Source organism: Canis lupus, chromosome 15 (assembly GCF_003254725.2).
Source record: "Canis lupus dingo isolate Sandy chromosome 15, ASM325472v2, whole genome shotgun sequence".
NCBI classification, from domain to species: Eukaryota; Metazoa; Chordata; class Mammalia; order Carnivora; family Canidae; genus Canis; species Canis lupus.
Genome location: NC_064257.1, coordinates 24,657,364 through 24,676,366, shown reverse-complemented (window position 1 = coordinate 24,676,366; position 19,003 = coordinate 24,657,364). Strand labels below are relative to the sequence as shown.

Below are 19,003 nucleotides of genomic sequence, written 5' to 3'. Positions count from 1 at the left end.
GGAGAGCAAAGAGTACTTCTGCGGTGAGACCAGCCACTGCTAACCGAAAGGGTGGACAGAGATGAGAAGCAGAGATGGGGCGCAGAGGTGGCAGCAGAAGCTGGGCCAGCAGGAGCTCAACCCCGGACCCCAGTGCACACGTTAGCGACACCATGGATGGGACGCAGCTCGGTTCTCAGATGCTGATGGGCAGCGATCACAGAGTCTTCACCTTCTGGCCCAACACACTCTGTCAAGGGTACAACTATGCAACTACCTTGGTTGTACTATTTCATTTCATCCTCACTCTGCGGTCACCAGTTCTTATTTCCACTTCCTGATCCATTAGAAAACAGCTTTAGAGAGTGGAGGAGCTCAGTACAGTGTGATCACCAGACTGAAATTCCAGTCTCCTATCCTGGCCCGATGTCCATTCACAACACTGTCTCTAGTGCACAGTACAATATTCTTTCAAAAAGAAAGGAAAAGGAATAATCCTTTGCCTATTTTAGAATGAGTTCTTTATTAAAGATGCCTATTAGTAGGAAGTTACAACTTCAGACATATAGGGCAGTCAAGTATCCAGAAAGTCCCCAAAGTGCCCAAAGGCTGAGGCATAAGGTATCAGGTAAAAAAATAAAAAATGACATGGACCCAAGCATTTCCAATCCTATGTAGATGCTTTCACGTGACAGCCTCACCCAGTGCCTGAATATCATCAATAAATCATCACCTGTCCTACTCTCAGCTGCCTCAACACCTACTTCTTGCTGCCTGCCTGAAGTCTGTGAAGTCTTCATGCAATATAAGCCAAGTTTCCTTACTAGGGGTTGTTCGACAGAAGTACAAACCAGTAAAGGCACTGACTACAGAAACTCAGTGTAGGCATCAGTACTTTTCAAGTCCAAAGCCTAAGGCAACTGCACTGATCAGTTTATTTATCAAAATCAGAACCCAACATCTGCCTCCACCGTAATGCTGCAAAGAGGATATTGTAATACAAGATGGTGACAGATATTTCAATAGAGACCATCTCCTAGAATTTCAACAGGCTCTCTACCTTTTCAAAATCTACACAATACCTCAAATCCATCCGATCAATTTAAAGATGTCGTGACTGAACAAATGTGAAAACAAAACATAAAGATTAAATAAAATGGCTAAGCTCACACACACAGAACAGCCACCTTATCCCCAATCTCATTCAATCCAGGAATTTAAGCAATCTTTCCAAATGTCTGTGAAATAGACCGAGCTGATGTAATACATTTAAATGAAATCGAGCCTTATTACTCAAGGTGTGGTCCGTGAACCAGCATCATCTGTTGTACCTGCGAAAGATAGAAATGCTCTCTGAGGCCCACTCCAGGCAGAACCTGCATTTGTTTTATTTATATATCTTTCCTTTCTTTTCTTAAAGGTTTTATTTTAATTCCAGATAGTTACAATACAGTGTTCTATTAGTTTCAGGTGTATAATTTAGTGATTCCACACGTCCAGACATCACCTGGTGCTCATCATGACAAGTGCACTCCTCAATCCCCATCCCCTATTTCGCCCATCCCCACCCACTCACCTCCCCTCTGGTAACCATCAACCTGTTCTCTAGAGTTAAGAGTGTGTTTCTTGATTTGTCTCAGAACCTACATTTTCACACTCTAGGTGACTTGCTGGTAGCGGGAAGTTTGGGAACCACAGACCTGGGAATGAAAATATATATATACATACATATATATATATGTGTATGTATGTATATATATCTGGATGGAAAGAAATCCAACGAGAGGCCCAGCTCAAAAAGGTTGCTTTAGGAGAATCATAGATTGATCCATCCGACTCAAAGAAACTAGAGATTGAAACTGCATTTTACAAGAGTTTCTAAAAGGCAATCATCCAAGGGTGAGGTCCCACCTGGGTGGCTCAGGGGCTGAGGCGTCTGCCTTCAGCTCAAGGTGAGGTCCCTGGGTCCAGGGATCCACCCTCGGGGAGCCTGCTTCTCCCTCTGCCTATATCTCTGCCTCTCTGTGTGTCTCTCATGAATAAATAAAATCTTTAAAAATCAATCAATCAATCTCAAATAAATAAACCAACAAATAAATAAGGCAATCATCCATATCAAAGGATGAAGGCAGGGAGCAAGTTATGAGTACGAGGTCTAACACCCCCTTGCCTGTCACAGGCATCCTCAATCTTGTCAGGCACAAATGGAAAAGTAGTTACTCAATACTCCCTCATAGAAATGGTTTACACTTTTTATGTTGATGACACGCAAGAGGTTTAAAACCGTGAAATTTCATTTTCCGTTCAAAGGAAAAAATGCCAGCAACACCCCTGTCTTTGAAAGAAAAAATACAAAGACTCTTAAATATAGAGAAGGAAGAAGTAAACCTAGAGATCACTTCTAATGGGATATTTTAAACCAAAGACTAGATATTTGTGGCAAAATATAGTTGGTAATTTCAGGCTACATACTGGTGTCTTCACAGATTTCCTTCAAATCTCAAGTTCACATTGGCTTTGCTCAAATCAGTACAGAACACTGCTGGAGTGGGTTAAAGTAGAAAACCTTATTTCTTTATTATAAATTCAGTGACACAATTCAGTACGATTTTTTTTTTTTTTATCGATAGACTAACCTTCCCATTTTAAATGAGGTTTACCAAATGAATTCCAGGTATACCAGTTTTTCACATCAGCTATAAATAATTGCTTCTCTCTAAAGGGCCTATTTCTGCAAATAAAAATGTCTTTTTGCCTGATTAAACTTCTTCATCATCTGAGAACTTTTCTCCTGCAAATTTGTAGTTGGAAAATTTGTCATTAGAAGCCTGCTTTGTCAAAATGAGATCTTTTCAACTGCTTTGAGAGAGCAGTCCTACAGTTAATTATTTGGAGGAGGAGGGGAGCATTCAGTTCTATAAGAAGTACACTTGACAAAATATTTGGACCCAAGTATTCTTACCTTAAGACATCTTTCACAATCCAAGACAGCAGACTCAGCATTTACAATACCTTTAAAAACCTGAAGATAGGAAGGCAGAGGTAGCCAAAAACAGTTCATAAAACAATGAAAAGGGTCCCCAGATGAACGTTTCAGCTGCCAGCCCTACCTCAAGAACCACTTCTCCCAAATGGCTTTGTCATGACAGGTGTTTCCCCCAAACTGAGAAAAAGTGGTCAAGCCTATCAAGGTGATCTCTACAGCCACCACCTAAGTCCCCTCCCGTTGAAGACACAATTTGCAAAGATATCATTTCAACAGGCACTGACACTATAAAGAATCAAACTACCGACTTTCAGTATTAATCCAAGAGATGCCACTAACAGGGTAGGCCGGCCTTCCTGGTGGAACAAATCAGAAATTAACACAAAGAAGATGTTTACTTTTTCCATAGTGTTTCCACTGATCTGCTTCTCTCAAAGACTAGTTTTTTAAGCTAGGATTTATAATAGAAATTCAATAATACTATGCTTTATAAGTGTCCTAAACACAGACATCCAACCCAACTAAGAGATGAAAGCAAAAACGAACAACAAGGCTATGGTCTGCATTCTTTCAGTCTCCTAATAGAATACTTATAAGCAATTCAAAAAAGAAAAACAAAATTTCATAAGACACAGCTGTAAAAAATTTTACTAAACTTACTCATTTAAAAAAAAACCCTTATTTTATAAAAAGCAAACTTGTGAACTGCATTTAAAATTAATACCCAAAGAATTCCAAGAATGCAGGGTTATACGGATTGCCATTCTTCCCACTGGATTTTTAAACAATGCTGAAACACGGCTGTTTGAAATACTTTAGTACCATCATTTAACACTGTTCAAAATGTCAAGAGCCATATTGCGCCCCAGTGGCCACTCTTCAGCAAATAACACATCCTTTGAAGTTAAAATACTCCTAAATGATGCCAAGCGAGAATTTCTAGGAGAGTACAGTCAAAACTTTCTAAAGAAATCAATAATCTGGAACCACAATTAGGGAAAAAACACTTTCCTTATCAAAACTTGTGAATTTTTCAGTTTCAAATGTCAGTAAATTCCTTTACCCCATGGCACTAATTTTTTAGACACTGTTTCCTAATGAAATCATAATCATTAGCCTGCAGGGAACTTACTGGGTTTTCTTACCATGATGTTTCTGTGGAATCATGACACATTTGATTGTAATAAATGCCACAGAAATGAAAGGTAATCATCAAAGACAAAGCAATCTGACAGAAACATCTCATTTGGCCACAACACCTAACACAGAGCCTCTACTGCAAGGGCACAGATAAAGGTTTCATTTGACAAATCATATAATTTGGTCAATCTCCTTGACTATAACTACATACTGTGCCATGCTTCATACCCAGCCTCATTCAGATATCACAAAATGCCCCAGCAAACAAAATGAGAAACCAAAGCTTACATCAAATTATCAGAAGCTAAAAAAAAAATAAAAAAATATCAGAAGCTAAATAGCATCCCTTTGCCAAATACTAAGGTACTCTTAAAACAGGTACTGTAGCACTGTCCTCAAGCAATGTGGCCCGTGCATACCTTTGGGATAAGTAAATGTACGTATGATTTCATTTAATTCCACAATAAAATGGAATCTGAACATGAAGTTAGAATTTTCAATTCCCATCTCTTTTCCATATTAATTTTTTAGACCTGAGCAAATAAAGATCTCTCTGCCCATCCCATCTTTAAAACAAATCCCTTCTAGTTGTTCAAGTTAACTGGATCTCATGAAACGCCCCTAAAGTAAATACCCTAAAAACACAAGAGCAACTTTTCATGTATCTTGAAAACAGATCATCTCAGCGTTCCTGCCTTCTTCAAAATTTTCCTGAGTAGATAAGTTTACTCAATTCTTTCCTATTTACCTGTAAGAGAAAAAGGTCATAGTTGAACCCGAAACTGTAGTCCCAAAAAGTTTCTAAAATAAATGAACATTTATGCCTTTGATTCCAGGAAACCTTGAGTATCCAGAGGAACTGACAAATATGAATGAAAAGTTAAACTGTCAGAAGAGGAAAAGAGATCAATAGAAATTTGATAGTGCTGCATCTTGATGGAATTATCTGCCTAGAAAACATGGCCAAAAATCTCTCTGAGGCAAAAGTCTTCAATCCCTATGACCAGTCGAGGCAAATCTAGTTAACTCAGAGTTCAACCACTGTTTTCCTCCAAGGAAAACAACCAATCCAGACAAACAGGAAGGACACAATCTGGAAGAAGTATCCCAAAGCTTCTATGTGTTAAGAATACAGGGCCAGCGAACACCAGACCAATAACAAGGCCAGTTCAAACCATCCACGCGGATCCTCAGCACTGCTGTTCTGGGAAAGAAGCCAACAGAGTCCCAATAAAAGTTTTAAAATATAAGCATCAATCAAAATAAACATGACTAAATGCAAGTGAAATTCTGCTAAAGGACAATCTATCAGCATTTTTATAAGTCTATCATCAGACTCCCAGATTCAAATACTTTACTGTACCCGCTACAGTACAGGTAGGAGAAGGACAGACAGGTAGGGATGCTTTGTTGACAAGAGCCAACAGCTGCTGTCCGCATTATGCACCATGTGTATGAGCAGCTTAGTAGTATTCGTACTTAGTGAATTAATGAATGTAGTCATTTATTCCTCAAAAGTACATACAAATCCAATCTTCAAAGAAACCATCTAGCATGGTGCTGCTGTAATTATTCAAAATAGGGCAGCCCCAGTGGCCCAGCGGTTTAGCGCCACCTTCAGCCTGGGGTGTGATACTGGAGACGTGGGATCAAGTCCCATGTCGGGCTCCCTGCATGGAGCCTGCTTCTCCCTCTGCCTGTGTCTCTGCCTCTCTCCCTCTCTCTGTCATGAATAAATAAAATCTTTACAAAAAAAATATTATGCCTTTTTCATCCTATGAAAAACAGAAAGCACACAGTTCCTGGTGATATGCCTCTCCCCTTGTTTTCCAAGCAGGCTCTAAATAAGGACAGCTCTTCATAGAGGAAGGGTCTTTATATTCAGCAACCCATTTGTCCTTTCCATCAAGGCTGCCACACATGTCATTTTTGTGAAGTCATTAAAGTACGTACCCAAAGCTGATGTAATATTTACCTTACAAGAGGAAATAAAAAAATTTAAAAGGTAAATGTTACTGTGCTAAAAGCATGTTAAGCGAGAATAACAGTGTTACAAGGTTTGTCAGTCACATATTTTTCAGAGCGACGAGGGTAAACTTTGTCCTTTCCTAATATTATGAAGGCGTCTGTTCCAGAGGAAATGTACCCTTTGCCTATGATAAACAGCTGTAACATCATGGGCATTTTAAATAGGTGCCTTCAGCATGCAGAACAGCAACGGAGAGATTCAGAAGACAGACTGTGCTCCCAGCTCATGTTGGAACCCAAAGGGTTCTAGCTATTTCAGAATTATAGCATCAGGGAATTCAGAGATCCCATGGGGCCCATTAGCACTAAAAAACCAAATGCAGATGACAAGACAATGTAAACTAGTAATACAACCCCCCAAACCATACATATATGATATATATTATAATGTATTGTATATTATAATGTATATTATGTATACATTATAAATAATATATATTAAAACAATATATACATTACATAATGTGTGTATACTATGTATGTGTATATGCGTGTATACATACATGTGTATATTTGTGATAGATTATGTGTGTCACATGCATATATGTGTGTGCATATATGTATATATGTATGTATGTGTTTATATAGATATAAATAGATCTGTATCTATACACACACACACACGAAGACAACTAAGAGACAGATGGCTGGCAAGCTGTAATTTTCCCAATGGCATTTATACATGTCCACTCAGTGCTCATATTTGGGTCATTTGCTAGGATAAACCCCATGTGACAGGCTCACTGAAAGTAAGCCAAAGTAGTCCATACTGGCTTCACCTAATTTTAATTTTCTATTAAGAGACGTACTTGTTCAAACAGCAAAAGGAACCTGTTCTGCACAGATTTGACAGATTTGACTATATTTAGTTAGAAAGTAAAATATCATCTTAAAATACTTCATAAACTATAGATCGTATCCACTTGCAATTTTTTCATTGTATCATAATGAAATCAGAGTAAAACAGCACCCTGTACACACTCACTTCTTCCAATAAAGAGGTGAGGAGACAACATTTGATACAAAGCAAACTTCTTCCTTATATGCTTTGATTTTACAGTAATTCGTTCGAAACATGATTTTACTAAATACCAAGCAGGACTTCAATGGTTGAACATACTAAAATTTTAAGATAACAATCCCATATGTTATGGGTCTATTGGAGAGATAGTCTATTGGAGAGAATTTTTTAGAGGGAAGTTAACAGAGTGACTGATCATTTTATAACGGATTCTTATCATACTAGTTCATAATGCAAGCAGACAATAACTTTAAAAGGCTATGTAGAAGGAATAGTTGACTGTCTTTAGGGGAAAAAATGGTTTAAAAAAAAGTTATCATGCCTTAAATCCTCCATTCCTTCATTTTAAATGCTGTCAATCAAAATCTTTATGACTTTAGATTAACTCGTTTCTATAAAAACAGATTTATATTTACATTCAAAGGAATAAATTAGGAATGTGCTATTAAGAGTTTGGAGTAGTTTTGATTCAAAAATAGAATTTCATCTGTGGAGTTGTTCCCCCACAAAGTTTACACAATTGTTGTACAATGGTCATGTTAATGATCAAAGTTGGGTTCGACGAATGCAAAATGGGCAATAAGGAAAACAATTTTCAAAGCAGCCACAAACCCATTTGCCACTTCCAAAAAACTCTTTTTTTAAGTAATGCATGATTTTATTCAGACAAGAATAAAAATATGTATTAGGTGCATTATCTTATTGTTATACATCATAAAGGGCTTGCCATCAATTAGGTGACGTGTGCAAAATGAAATCAGTCTACAAAACAACAGAGATGGCATCTTTCTACTGCTTTGAAGCAAACTCACTCCTCTTTGAGTGTTATCTCTATGGAAAACTTAGAGTAGTATTTTTAGAGAGGATACAGCGACAATGATGCAATGTTACCCTCAACAAATATGTAAGACAGCAGAGAACATGGGATCAGCAATTTTTTTTTCCAGTGACCTAAACACCAGATTTCTCCAGAAAATGAGAGGGTCCTTCAAGAAGTCACATTCATCATGACTTAAAATTTGGCAAAGACCATATATTTATCATTCCAATTGTACTCTAACCACAATTTAAGATTCAATAGGATCATGACTAGACTAAAGGCAAGGGGGTGGGGGGTGGGGGTGAAGTTGAAACTGTATATGCTTTTCCATCAGATAGATGAATTCTCCTCTTCTGTTTGTTTCATCACATCCTAGCCATATTCTTAAGTTGAGCATAAAAACACTTGTAAAATATTAAGTTTTACCATAGGGAAATCGATTTTGCTATGAAAAAGTTTCAGATTACCACTTAATCTCAACCAAGCTACATCAAACAGTGAAAAAAAATTATACATATAGTTTACAAAGTAAACTCGATCACTATATTTAAAAGAAATGATAACTTTGAGAAGTACCACAGCAATAATGTTTAAGCTGAAGCAATATAAAGCCCTCCTACAGCAAATGCCAGATTCTTCAGCTAAAATGCAGAGTCTTGATTTAGTTAAGCAAGTCAAGCGTAAGAGCCATCTCCCTCCTTGGGAGCTGCTCCCAGCACTGGCCTCTCTCCTTCTAGAACTCTGCTGCACAAAGTTCTGGGGGTGGGGTGGGGTGGGCTGGGCTGGGGGCAGTGGAATCCACAGATGCAATTTACACAAGGTTTTAGACCTGAGTCTTTGTAGTCTGAAATGGAGCGGTGGAAGTAAACACATTATTATCATCATCCTCCAGTTTCCACTCGACTTCCCAGCTCTCTCCCTGCTCCACGAAGCAGTGAGTTGGAGGAGGTAGATAAAAAACTATATCCGAAAAGCCACAATTTACAGAGCACCCTGGCACTGAATCACCTGTGCGTGCTATGCAGACATCCAGTAACTTCCACGGTCCTATTACTACGTATTTCAGGACTTCTAGGATACACGAAAACCAAGTCTGATTCTTAAACACTTCATACTCTTAAGCACGCAGGGTTGCATATGCAGTGCCGCTACTAAGAAAATACACTGCTACACAAAATACACTTCCAAAGTGTAGCAGAGTGGACTTCATACGTATAGGCTCTCAACATCCTAATGATAACGTCATGTCTATAGATCACGTATCGAGCAAGCTGTCAGTTAGATGACATGGACAACTCATCACATTACGTTCATCTACGTAGCTAAATAGAAGTCAGGGATCCTGACACTGCACCCAACCTATAACGCATAAAGCACTTACAACTGCCCACCATCAAAGTGCAACTAATTCATCATCTCATTCACCCCAAGTTCTCCCCAAGTTACAGTCCTAACACTACTTACTGATGATTAAAGAAGACCTAAGCATTACATCTACAGAAAAATGTACATGAAAATTTAGTTCAAGCCTGCATCTTTACAGGATACTTTCTACTGATAAGTACTTTTTAAAGAACTGGACGGCAGATAAAGGGCAGCATACACTGGGAATGCTTAATTGATCACAGAGTCCTACCGTACTTACTGTACTACAGTAACTTACTTTTCTCCCCATGCTCTTTATTCTTAGTTGAAATGATTACCTTCCAAACTGTCCCCAACAGCTCAAGGACCGCCCAGATTCATCCGTGAGCTCATTTTCATGAAAAGTCACCCATCTTTGGAAAGAAGAGCTTTTTCTTCCCATCCCCTAGAGACAGCAGGTGCACAGTAACACAAAACTGGAAAGAACAGACGCAGCTCACCCCACTCTTAGGCCAAGACTGTTTCTTTCTCAGAGTGTGCAGCGTGACTGCTAAAACCTGCACACTGGAAAAGTTGAGGAAAAGTTCAGGTCTTAACAGTGGCTTCCTTATCAGCCGGTCTGACGGACACGGCCTAAGATGCACTAAGAAGAATTTGCTTTTTTTCCACTACACCTATTATTGGGGGATTTCCTAAGAGACATGTGGGTGTAAACCCAGAGTCAGGGATTTGAAGCATACATCCAGGGGAGTGGGCACACCAGAGAACACAGAAGATGGCTAATCACCACCCAGAGAAGATCTTGCCTTCACCTCCCCTCACCATCACCCAATTTAGTCCACTCCACTCTCTGCCTTGCCCTGACCCCGGGGATCCATTCCCCTTTCCATAGCCCAGAGAGGCTGCTGAAAAGCTGTCAAAGTAAATCTGTGCTCACTTTTTGGATGGTTTCATTTCAATGGAGCATGAAACACCCCAGGACGGTTAATAAGTTTAGCCAGGCGTGCTGTTCTCCCTAATATATTTTAATTATGCATCTGTTTTAATTGTAATCAGATTAAGTCACCGGAAAGGCACAAATTGGAATTTTCCCTAATGGCTTATTGGAGCTTTTCATCAGTTTCTAAACACTAACAACATTTAAAAAAAAAAAAAAAAAAAAAAGGTAGAGACACGAGCACAACTGTGACATTTTCCAGAAATCGATGCAGTTTCTCTGACAACACAGTTCAGGTCTCATTAGCCACCCAAACTAGCCCAAATGCAGAAGACAACTTCGGTCTCTAGGGGCGTCTTCTTCCCCAATTAGCACAAAAGCATCGCTAACGTCTAACGGGAACCTCCCCAAACAGAAATGGTAAGCCCAGACTTTTATAAAAAGTGCTGCTCCGAAGATGGGGAGGGAAGTGGAGGTGGGGGGGGGGGAGCCCAGGAGCAGCAGCTTGCATTACCTTGGCCAAAAGGAAAGCATCCTCAGGTCCAGCAGGAAAGTCGAAGCAGGGTCCTCTCCTCCCCTCCCCCTTCCCCCTCCTCCTCCCCTGCTAACTGTCAAAGGTGTGTTTTTCCCTCGGGAAGTCCAAGGTCCCGGTCAATAAAAAGGAAACGCTCCGGGGGAAGATCTGCTCAGAGGCAGGGAGCGGCTTCCTTCCAGCCCAGACGTAAAACCGCTCAGGGCGCACCAAGAAATACCTAAGGCTTTTTTTTTTCTTCTTCTTTTCTTTTCTTTTCTTTTTTCTTCCCCCATCTAATACGTTCTTGAAACAGCTGCCCGAATTGCCGCGATTTTCCCCTAAGAAACTTAAAAGCGTTCGTCCGCCACCAGCCGAGAAGCGAGAGAAAGGACCTGCTGCAAACTGGGCGCCCCAACTCCGCCCGCCCGCCCGCCCGCCCAGCGCGCCCGCGCCCCGGCTTCGCTCCGGGGGGGACCCCGGGGGGACCTCGGGGAGCCCCCGGGCCACCGCGCAGTCCCCGCGCCCCCGCCGCCCCCTTACCTGTCATCGTAGCAGAAGTCGGCGCTCAAGGTGTTGAGGTACAAGGCGAGCCCCAGAGCGCTGCTCACCAACTCTGCGAGCATCTCTCCACCGCCTGCCCCCCGGCGCGGCTCCCAGCGCGAGGGCAGCAGCGGCCGCAAAGCCCGGGAGCATCAATCCCCACCCTCCAGCCGCCCGCTCCTCCCGGCTTCACTTTTCCCGAGCTCGCGTCCCCCCGCGGTCCCCGCGCCGCCGCCCCTCCTCCGCAGCCCCCGCGTCCTCCGGGTGCGGGCTCACACCGCGCTCCCCATGCCCGGCGCCCGCGAGCGGCCGGCGGCTTCGGGCTCCGCGCCCCCCGGCGGATGCGCAGGGCTGCTCCTCCGCGCGGCTCGCCGCCCCCGCCCTACCCCATTGCACTTCGGGGCGCCCTAGGTGAGGACCGGGGCGAGGAGGCGGGGCGCGGACGCGGGCTGCGGGCGGAGGCGCCGGACCCCGCGGGGCTCCGGGACCGGCGGGAGGAAGGCAGAGGAAGGGGGGCGGGGGCCGGGGGCCAGGCGGACCGCCTCCCCTCGCCGCCTCCCGGGCGCACGGCTCCGGGGCCGCTCGGCCTCACTCCGGCCGCCACCGCGGCGGCCGCTCATCCACTCTCTACCAGCGCCCTCCCCGCGCCGGCCCCTTCTCGGGCCGAGTGAGGAGCGGCGGCTGGAGACTCCCGAAGCTCCCGCGTGGGGTTCTCGGCGCGGCCCCCCGCGCCTGCGTGGCCGGCCCTCCATCCCGGCCCCGCCCCGCCCTCGCCACGCCCATCGCCACGCCCCCATCCCGGCCTGGCCACGCCCCTCGCCCGGCCCCGCCCGCCCTCCATCCCGGCGTCGCCCCGCCCCTCGCCCTCCATCCCGGCCTGGCCACGCCCCTGGCCACGCCCCTCGCCCAGATAAGCCCCGCCCCTCGCCTCCCAGCCGGGCCTCGCCCCGCCCCTCTGGCTCCTCCCCCCGCCCCCCGGCTGCAGCGCAGCCTCCTCCCGGCTCCCGAGGCCCGAGGCCCCCGCTGCCCACCGCGCGCCCCCTTCGGGCTTCTTTCACCTTCTGGATTTCACTCTGGAACGCCCCGGGGTGACCCCAGGGCTGCTGCCGGCGGCCGGCCCAACGGGGTGCTGGCGTGCGCCCTGGGAGGCGCGGCCGGAGGACCACCGAGCCCGGGGGGACGCGGCGGCGCGGCGTGTGTCCGCTGGGCTGGGGGGCCCTGGGGCCCGGGGAGGACGAGCGGCTCCGCGAGGGCTGCAGCCTCGCTGGCCAGAGCTTCGCGCGGCCTCGTGTGCACGCTCACGGCGCGGGAGCCGAAGCGCGGGGGTCGGGGTCGGGGTCGGGGGGGGCAGGGAGGACAGGGGGGGCGGGGGCGGGGGGGCGAGCCGGGGGCTCCTCAGGAGCGGCAGGTTTCGGCTCCGAGCGCCGTCGCCCCAGGTGTCAACGGGAAGCCGTCTGGGGAGAAGATGTTCCCGCAGTCGGGTTAAGAAGAAAGGACCCCGAAGGAGGAGAAGCAGCACCGACACGCCGCCGCTGCGGGGGGGGGGGCCTCCGGCGGTGCTGGAGGCTCAGTTAGGGACGCGCCTGCGGCCGGGGCGGCGCTGCCCCCGGGGCGAGGGAGGCGGGAGGCTCGTGCCCCTGCCTTTCCGCCCGGATGCAGGGCTGGCTGGTGGAGGGCGTCCAACCTGATACATCACGGTGGAGGAGAATGGCCCGTGTAGACAGTCCCGGGGACCCAAGTTGCGAGACCGCGGAGGCCCGGGGCCGCCTGCCACGCCCCCTCCCGGCGCGGACCCGGTGGGCTCTGCTGCAGCGCCCCCTGCTGCCCGGAGCGCGCGGCGCGGGGAGCGCGGACCGCGGGGCTCCCCAGCCCGCTCCCCCAACCCGGCCTCCAAGCGAGACCCCCCGCCCGGAAATCGAATCCCCGGGATGTCTGGCAGCGGCCTGGAAAGTAAATACTGTGGTTTGGGTGTCCGCGAGACACAGCTCCGTCTTTTCCTGATTTCACAAAATAAAAATAAAAATCTGTGTAGACACAGATGACATGATGAATATTTATTATATCTATTATGCCTCGCTCATAATAGAAATGACGGACCCATTTTTGTTCCCTGAGATACACATACGGAAGCATGCATGAGAGTAGCATCTTTACAGGCAGAAACTGATCCTTTACCTTTTTTTTTTTTTTTTAGCTCCATAAGCTCTGCTCACCATTGAAAAGTTTGAAAAAGCCACTTAGTTGGCCCATCAAGTGCGTCTGCTGTATATCCCTCCACTGCAAATAGGATCCTAATACACTGGAGGAAGAGCACCCAGGAGCTGGGAGTTTCTACTGTGCTTTTATTATCTGAGAAACCTCTGGCTAGTCACTTAACCAATGTGTGCCCCCTTTTTGCTCACCTTTATAAAGCATGAGGAAGAGAACACCTCTCTATAGGTACCATTATTATGAAGATGAAAGTCATGAACCTGTGAAACACCTAGAAGAGTCCTCAGTGCAATAGAAATGTTAATTATTATAGTTATTCTTATTCCCTCCAACTTTCTCCTTTCCTTTTAGTTATTAACTAAAACCTAGATGCATCCCTACAAAATTACAAAATGTAGACCATGACGTCCACGCTAGTCCAACGCTAGTCCAACTATTGTCACTTCCTGCATGGACTAATGCAGTAACTTTCAAAGTGGTCTTATTTCTCCCCCTGCAATTCCCCACTCCCCACAGTCGTAACTTCAGGTAATACAAGATTCTTTTGAAAATCTACAATCTCTCTATTTTAAAATGTTCAATGACTTCCTGAAACCCATCAATTAAAGTGCTGATCCTTACCATGGCCAGCCAGGCCCTCTTTTGGCCTTGATCCCTTCTCTCCCCTGACTTTGTGCCAGCAACACAGACCTCCTCCTCCTCTGGTACTTTCCACTTTCTCCTCTTTCCCCATGGGATGCCTTCGCAGACGTTCTCCAGCTCCTTCTCAGCATCCCGATCTTAGTTCAAATGTTCTCACCTGAGAGGCTTTCCCAGCCCACACTGGGAAGTTGCCTCACTCTCAGCAATCTTTGTCCCCTGCCTTTCTTCAGAGCGTGCATTGTGTCTGGAACCCCCACTAGAATGGTGACCCCAAGAGGGCAGGAAGGAACCTTATCGACCTGGTTTTCCACAGAATAGCCAGAGCCTGTAACATCTGGATGGGTAGAAAAAACTGAAAACAAGGCAAAATGTTGGCAATAGAAGAACAAATAACCGTACTTAACAGAAACCATCTAGCAACTGAAAATCCACACATTTGCATCATATCCGTGTTAAACAGTGAAGAATTAACAAAGAAAGGGGGAGGAAGTAGGTTAAAAATTCTGAAGAATACATCAGCTCTGCAGGAAAACCTATGGTAAGTCACACACAGACAGCTCTCTTCAATAATTAAGAGGACTCAGAGGCATGAAAGTAGTAAAAGCTCACGGTGCTAAAAGCTCGTAAGCCTTTCCAGAGCTGTCTCCCATAGTTTTAAATAAATATTTTCTACACCCCTCCTCCAACCTCCTTTTCTCCCTACCTCCAGCTCCTGGGGATTGGGAGCCTGGGAGATGGGGAGAAATGCACAGTTTGTTCTCCCTGATCAAACGGGAGGCTGAAAACCCAGCTTTTAACAGATTTTCTCATTTTAATTCAATGTGGGTCTCAATAGTCTTCCAATGCATTAAACCTTGGTTGCTTTCAGGCACTCTCCAAGGACTGAGAAGCAACCAATGTCTGCGTTCTCTACCTTCCTTGGACACCGGCCTAGGAGGAGAGGGGAATCGGTTAAGAAGTGTCATCACTATCCTTGGAGATCATTTCAAATCTGGGGACATCGCCCTTTGGTTTATTAAGCTGTACCCATTGTGACATTGCTACCTCCGTTCTGAATATATATATATATATATATATATATATATATATATATATATTCTAGTTAAAGCTACTGTTACTCTCCACAGATGAAGGAAATTAGGCTGGCTGGCTTGACTTGTCTACCTTAGACACAAGACTGGCCAAGAAAGTGCTAAGCCCTTATTTTCCCAAAGTAGGTTCCACACATCTGCTACCTCACCACTTCCTCAATGAATTCTTTTTTATAGTCGCCCCGACCTACCCTGCATTTGTTCTGCATTCCCAGGCCTTTGTTGTATAATTCATACCTTTGCAGTGCCAGGTCCTCGGGGTAAAGATTTCCTTATTTGCCTAAGACATTTTTAGTTTATTGTGCAATACCATCTTCCCTTTGGGTGTTGCATAAATATTAACTAAAAATCCACATCTGGTCTTAGTCTTCATTTCTATTTGTCCTAATATAACTTCTCTTTGAACAATTCATTTGGAAAGTGTGCCAAGGGTGAAATGTGGCACATAAATTCTCCGGCTGCACAGAATGCCTTTTAAAGTGCCCACAGATTTGGTTATTTATGAACAGAAGATTTGCACCTCTTCCCCTGCTCTCTCAATTCTAAAATTGTACCAGGCCAAAGTAATTACAATCTCCCATATGTTTTGCGGAAAAGGTATCCAAGAATCTCCTGCTAAAATCTTAACAGATTGACTAGGAAGCAGAAAAACACTAGCCCAGCAGGTGAAACTGCCTGTTTAGGGAGGTCAGAACAGAGCTCTCGGCTGGGGGACTCATAAGCCCTGAGCTTTACTCAGGAAATAACCCTGCAGGAGAAAAACAGCAGAGCGTGGATGAAATGTGGGTCAGGGAGCTGAAAGAGGCACACGCGCTGCTTGGTTAACTAATGACAGTAAATGCATTGGCTACACATGTTACATTTAGATGCTCCCAGCATACCAGAAAATGCTGCCCTGCAGACACTGCAATATGTGACATCGCTTTGTCCCCAAACTTGTGATCCATTAGGAATATAATTAGGACAATACAGCCACAGAAACAGATCCTGTCACCTCTGTCACAAACCCGGGGCGGTTAAGAACCAGCTGCTACTAAAATAATGATCACTTTAAAAATCTCACAGTCTCCCAGCTTGCAATTCAGAGGATGTGGGGGTAGGGGAGGAAGGGAGGAGGAGGAGGAGGAGGACCAGGAGGAGGAGGAGGAGGAGTGTAGAATAACATGTTAATGACCAGATATGGATAATTGCAGAGATGTTCAGGCTAATGATAGAATCTAGAAACTCAATCAAGAAAAGCAAGGACAGCCTCCTTCATAGAATCCCTCTGAATGCATTCACATCCACTGGTATAAACAGTGATCAAAAATATTCTAACAGCTTGAAAAATTGCGCACACTCTTGGGTAGCAGAGTTTTGATAAACCTCAGATTCTGTAAAATCAAAGATAAGTTGGGGCGCCTGGGTGGCTCAGAAGTTGAGCAGCTGCCTTTGGCTCAGGGCGTGATCCCGGAGTCATAGGATCGAGTCCCACATTGGGCTCCCTGCATGGAGCCTGCTTCTCCCTCTGCCTGTGGCTCTGCCTGTCTCTCTGTGTCTCTCATGAATAAATAAATAAATAAAATCTTAAAAAAAAAAAAAAAAGCAGTCCAAGAGTCTCAAGAGAGATGAGTTTTGATGTGGACATTCGGCAAGCCGGTTACTCATAAATATTGCCCTGGTCCTCAGCCCAACACGGATCCTTTAAGCCACTATTGTCCACTAGAGCTTTCTGCAAAGGTGGCTTTAAGTCTGTACTGTCCAATGTAGTAGCCATCAGCCACATGTGGCTAGTAAGCACTTTGCACGTGGTTAGTGTGACTGAGGAACTGCATTTTAAATTGTTTTTTTTTAATTAATTTGAATTTACAAAAAAAAAAAATTTTGAATTTACATGGGAGCATTGGCTAGTGGCTAGTTAGAAGAGAGTACTCACCCAAGCCATTGCCTGTTCTTCCCCCACCGAAACAGCTTTAGTCCTGAACCTCTAGTGCTGCACTGCTCCACACCCACATGCAGCTTGCCTTTATTTATAAAATAGCCACCAGCCATCGAACACTTTTTAGGCATTTCACAGAGCACGTTATGTTTAAGATCTCATTTAAGGCTCACAACCACCCTGGTCGGTAGGTACCATTACTATTCCTGTCTTACAGGTGAGAGGTGAGAGGCGTGGGGAAGTTTCATGAATTGTTCATAGCCTCTAGTGGTGGAGCTGACATTTGAACTTAGGACTTTTAACTCCAAAAGCCAATGCTTGACCCACCATGCAGGCCAGTGCTGGTCCTTCTCGCATTCAAACCACCACATCCCCATTAGGGTCTACTTCAGGAGAAGGAACTCTTGGCTGTTGCCAAGATGCTTGGACTAAATTCATATTTTCCTTCTCTACCCTCCCCTCAGATGACTAGGGATAAGATACTTAAGAACTTTCCTTGTCAAGCACTTTTACTTGATTTTTTTCCTCCAAATCTGGTATCAAAACATGCAAAGACTACACAGACTATAATAGAAAAGTTCCCCTATAAAATACACACACACACACACTCCACATATATTTTTTAAAATAGATGTATTTAGGGGTGCCTGGGGGGCTCAGTGGGTTGAGCGTCCCGACCCTCTTAGTTTTGGCTCAGGTCGTGGTCTCGAGTTCCTGGGGTCCAGCCCCACGTTGGGGGCTCTGTGCTCTGGGGGGAGCCTGCTTCTTTCCTTCTTTCTCTGCCCCTCTCTATGCCTGCACGCTCTCACTCTCTCTCTCTAAAATAAATAAATCTTAAAAGTAAGATGTATTCAAATCATGTGTAGACATTTTTCCTAACATAATCCACATCATGTATTATACAAATAGCTGAGACAAGTAATGTAACCCAAACTCCAGCAAAATAATGAAAGTATTAGTGCAAATTATAATTTGGAAAACCAAATAAAGCATTTATAATTGTCTTAATATTATGTTAAAAACCCCTCCACAAATTTGCACCTCACAAAGCATTTTTAATCCATTTATTATTGCTATCAAGTGACTAGAAAGTCTATTTGGAGTTTGGTCTATTAATCTAATGATACATGACAAGAAGTCAATATATTTTAAACTTTTGCAATAGATTTAATTAAGTTCCCCATTAAATTAGTAAATATCTTATAATTTGTAATACTATTATTTAATAATTATAAATGAATGGTATATTTATAGCCTTGCATATAAACTTGCACCACTCTATACTTTTTCCAAACACTAGCTTGCTAGCTTTTTCTTTTTCTTTCTTTCTTTCTTTCTTTCTTTCTTTCTTTCTTTCTTTCTTTCTTTCTTTCTTTCTTTCTCTCTTTCTTTCTTTTCTCTTTTTTCTTTTCTTTCTTTTCTTTTGAATCTATTCTTTTATTTTTGCATATTTTGCTCCTATGAAAGCATTTAAATTTTTTTTATTAGAGTGTAATTGACACATAACGTTACATTCATTTCAGGAAAGTATTTATTTATTTATTTATTTATTTATTTATTTATTTATTTATTTTAGCTTTTAAATCTTAATGCCAAAAACAACCAAGTCACCCTCACACATGTGAAGATCTGCCCTGAGAGAGACAAACTATTAAGAAAACAGGTTGTCTGCAATGGTAGATTTGAAGTTAAGACATTTATTTTCTTGGTAGTCGGTTTGAAAGTCAGTCCCCAATCAAAGTGGACAAATGATGAAGACATTAGATTCATCAATTCCAAACTGATTTTTGGCCAAATGTCGCTTGTAATTT

At 44.1% G+C, this 19,003-nt stretch overlaps 1 protein-coding gene across 2 annotated transcripts in view; it reads right to left on the bottom strand.

The window, feature by feature from the left end:
* Nucleotides 1-12,062, bottom strand: part of TMTC2 (transmembrane O-mannosyltransferase targeting cadherins 2) — a 389,135-nt gene extending 377,073 nt beyond the window's left edge. The window contains exon 1 of one of the 2 annotated variants that reach the window (XM_025439558.3): nt 11,331-12,062. In XM_025439558.3, coding sequence (XP_025295343.3) covers nt 11,331-11,413 — 83 coding nt within the window. In that variant the 5' untranslated portion in view covers nt 11,414-12,062. The remainder of the gene's footprint in view (nt 1-11,330) is intronic. The other variant, XM_035698840.2, reaches the window with a different exon arrangement.
* Nucleotides 12,063-19,003: the final 6,941 nt, after the last annotated feature.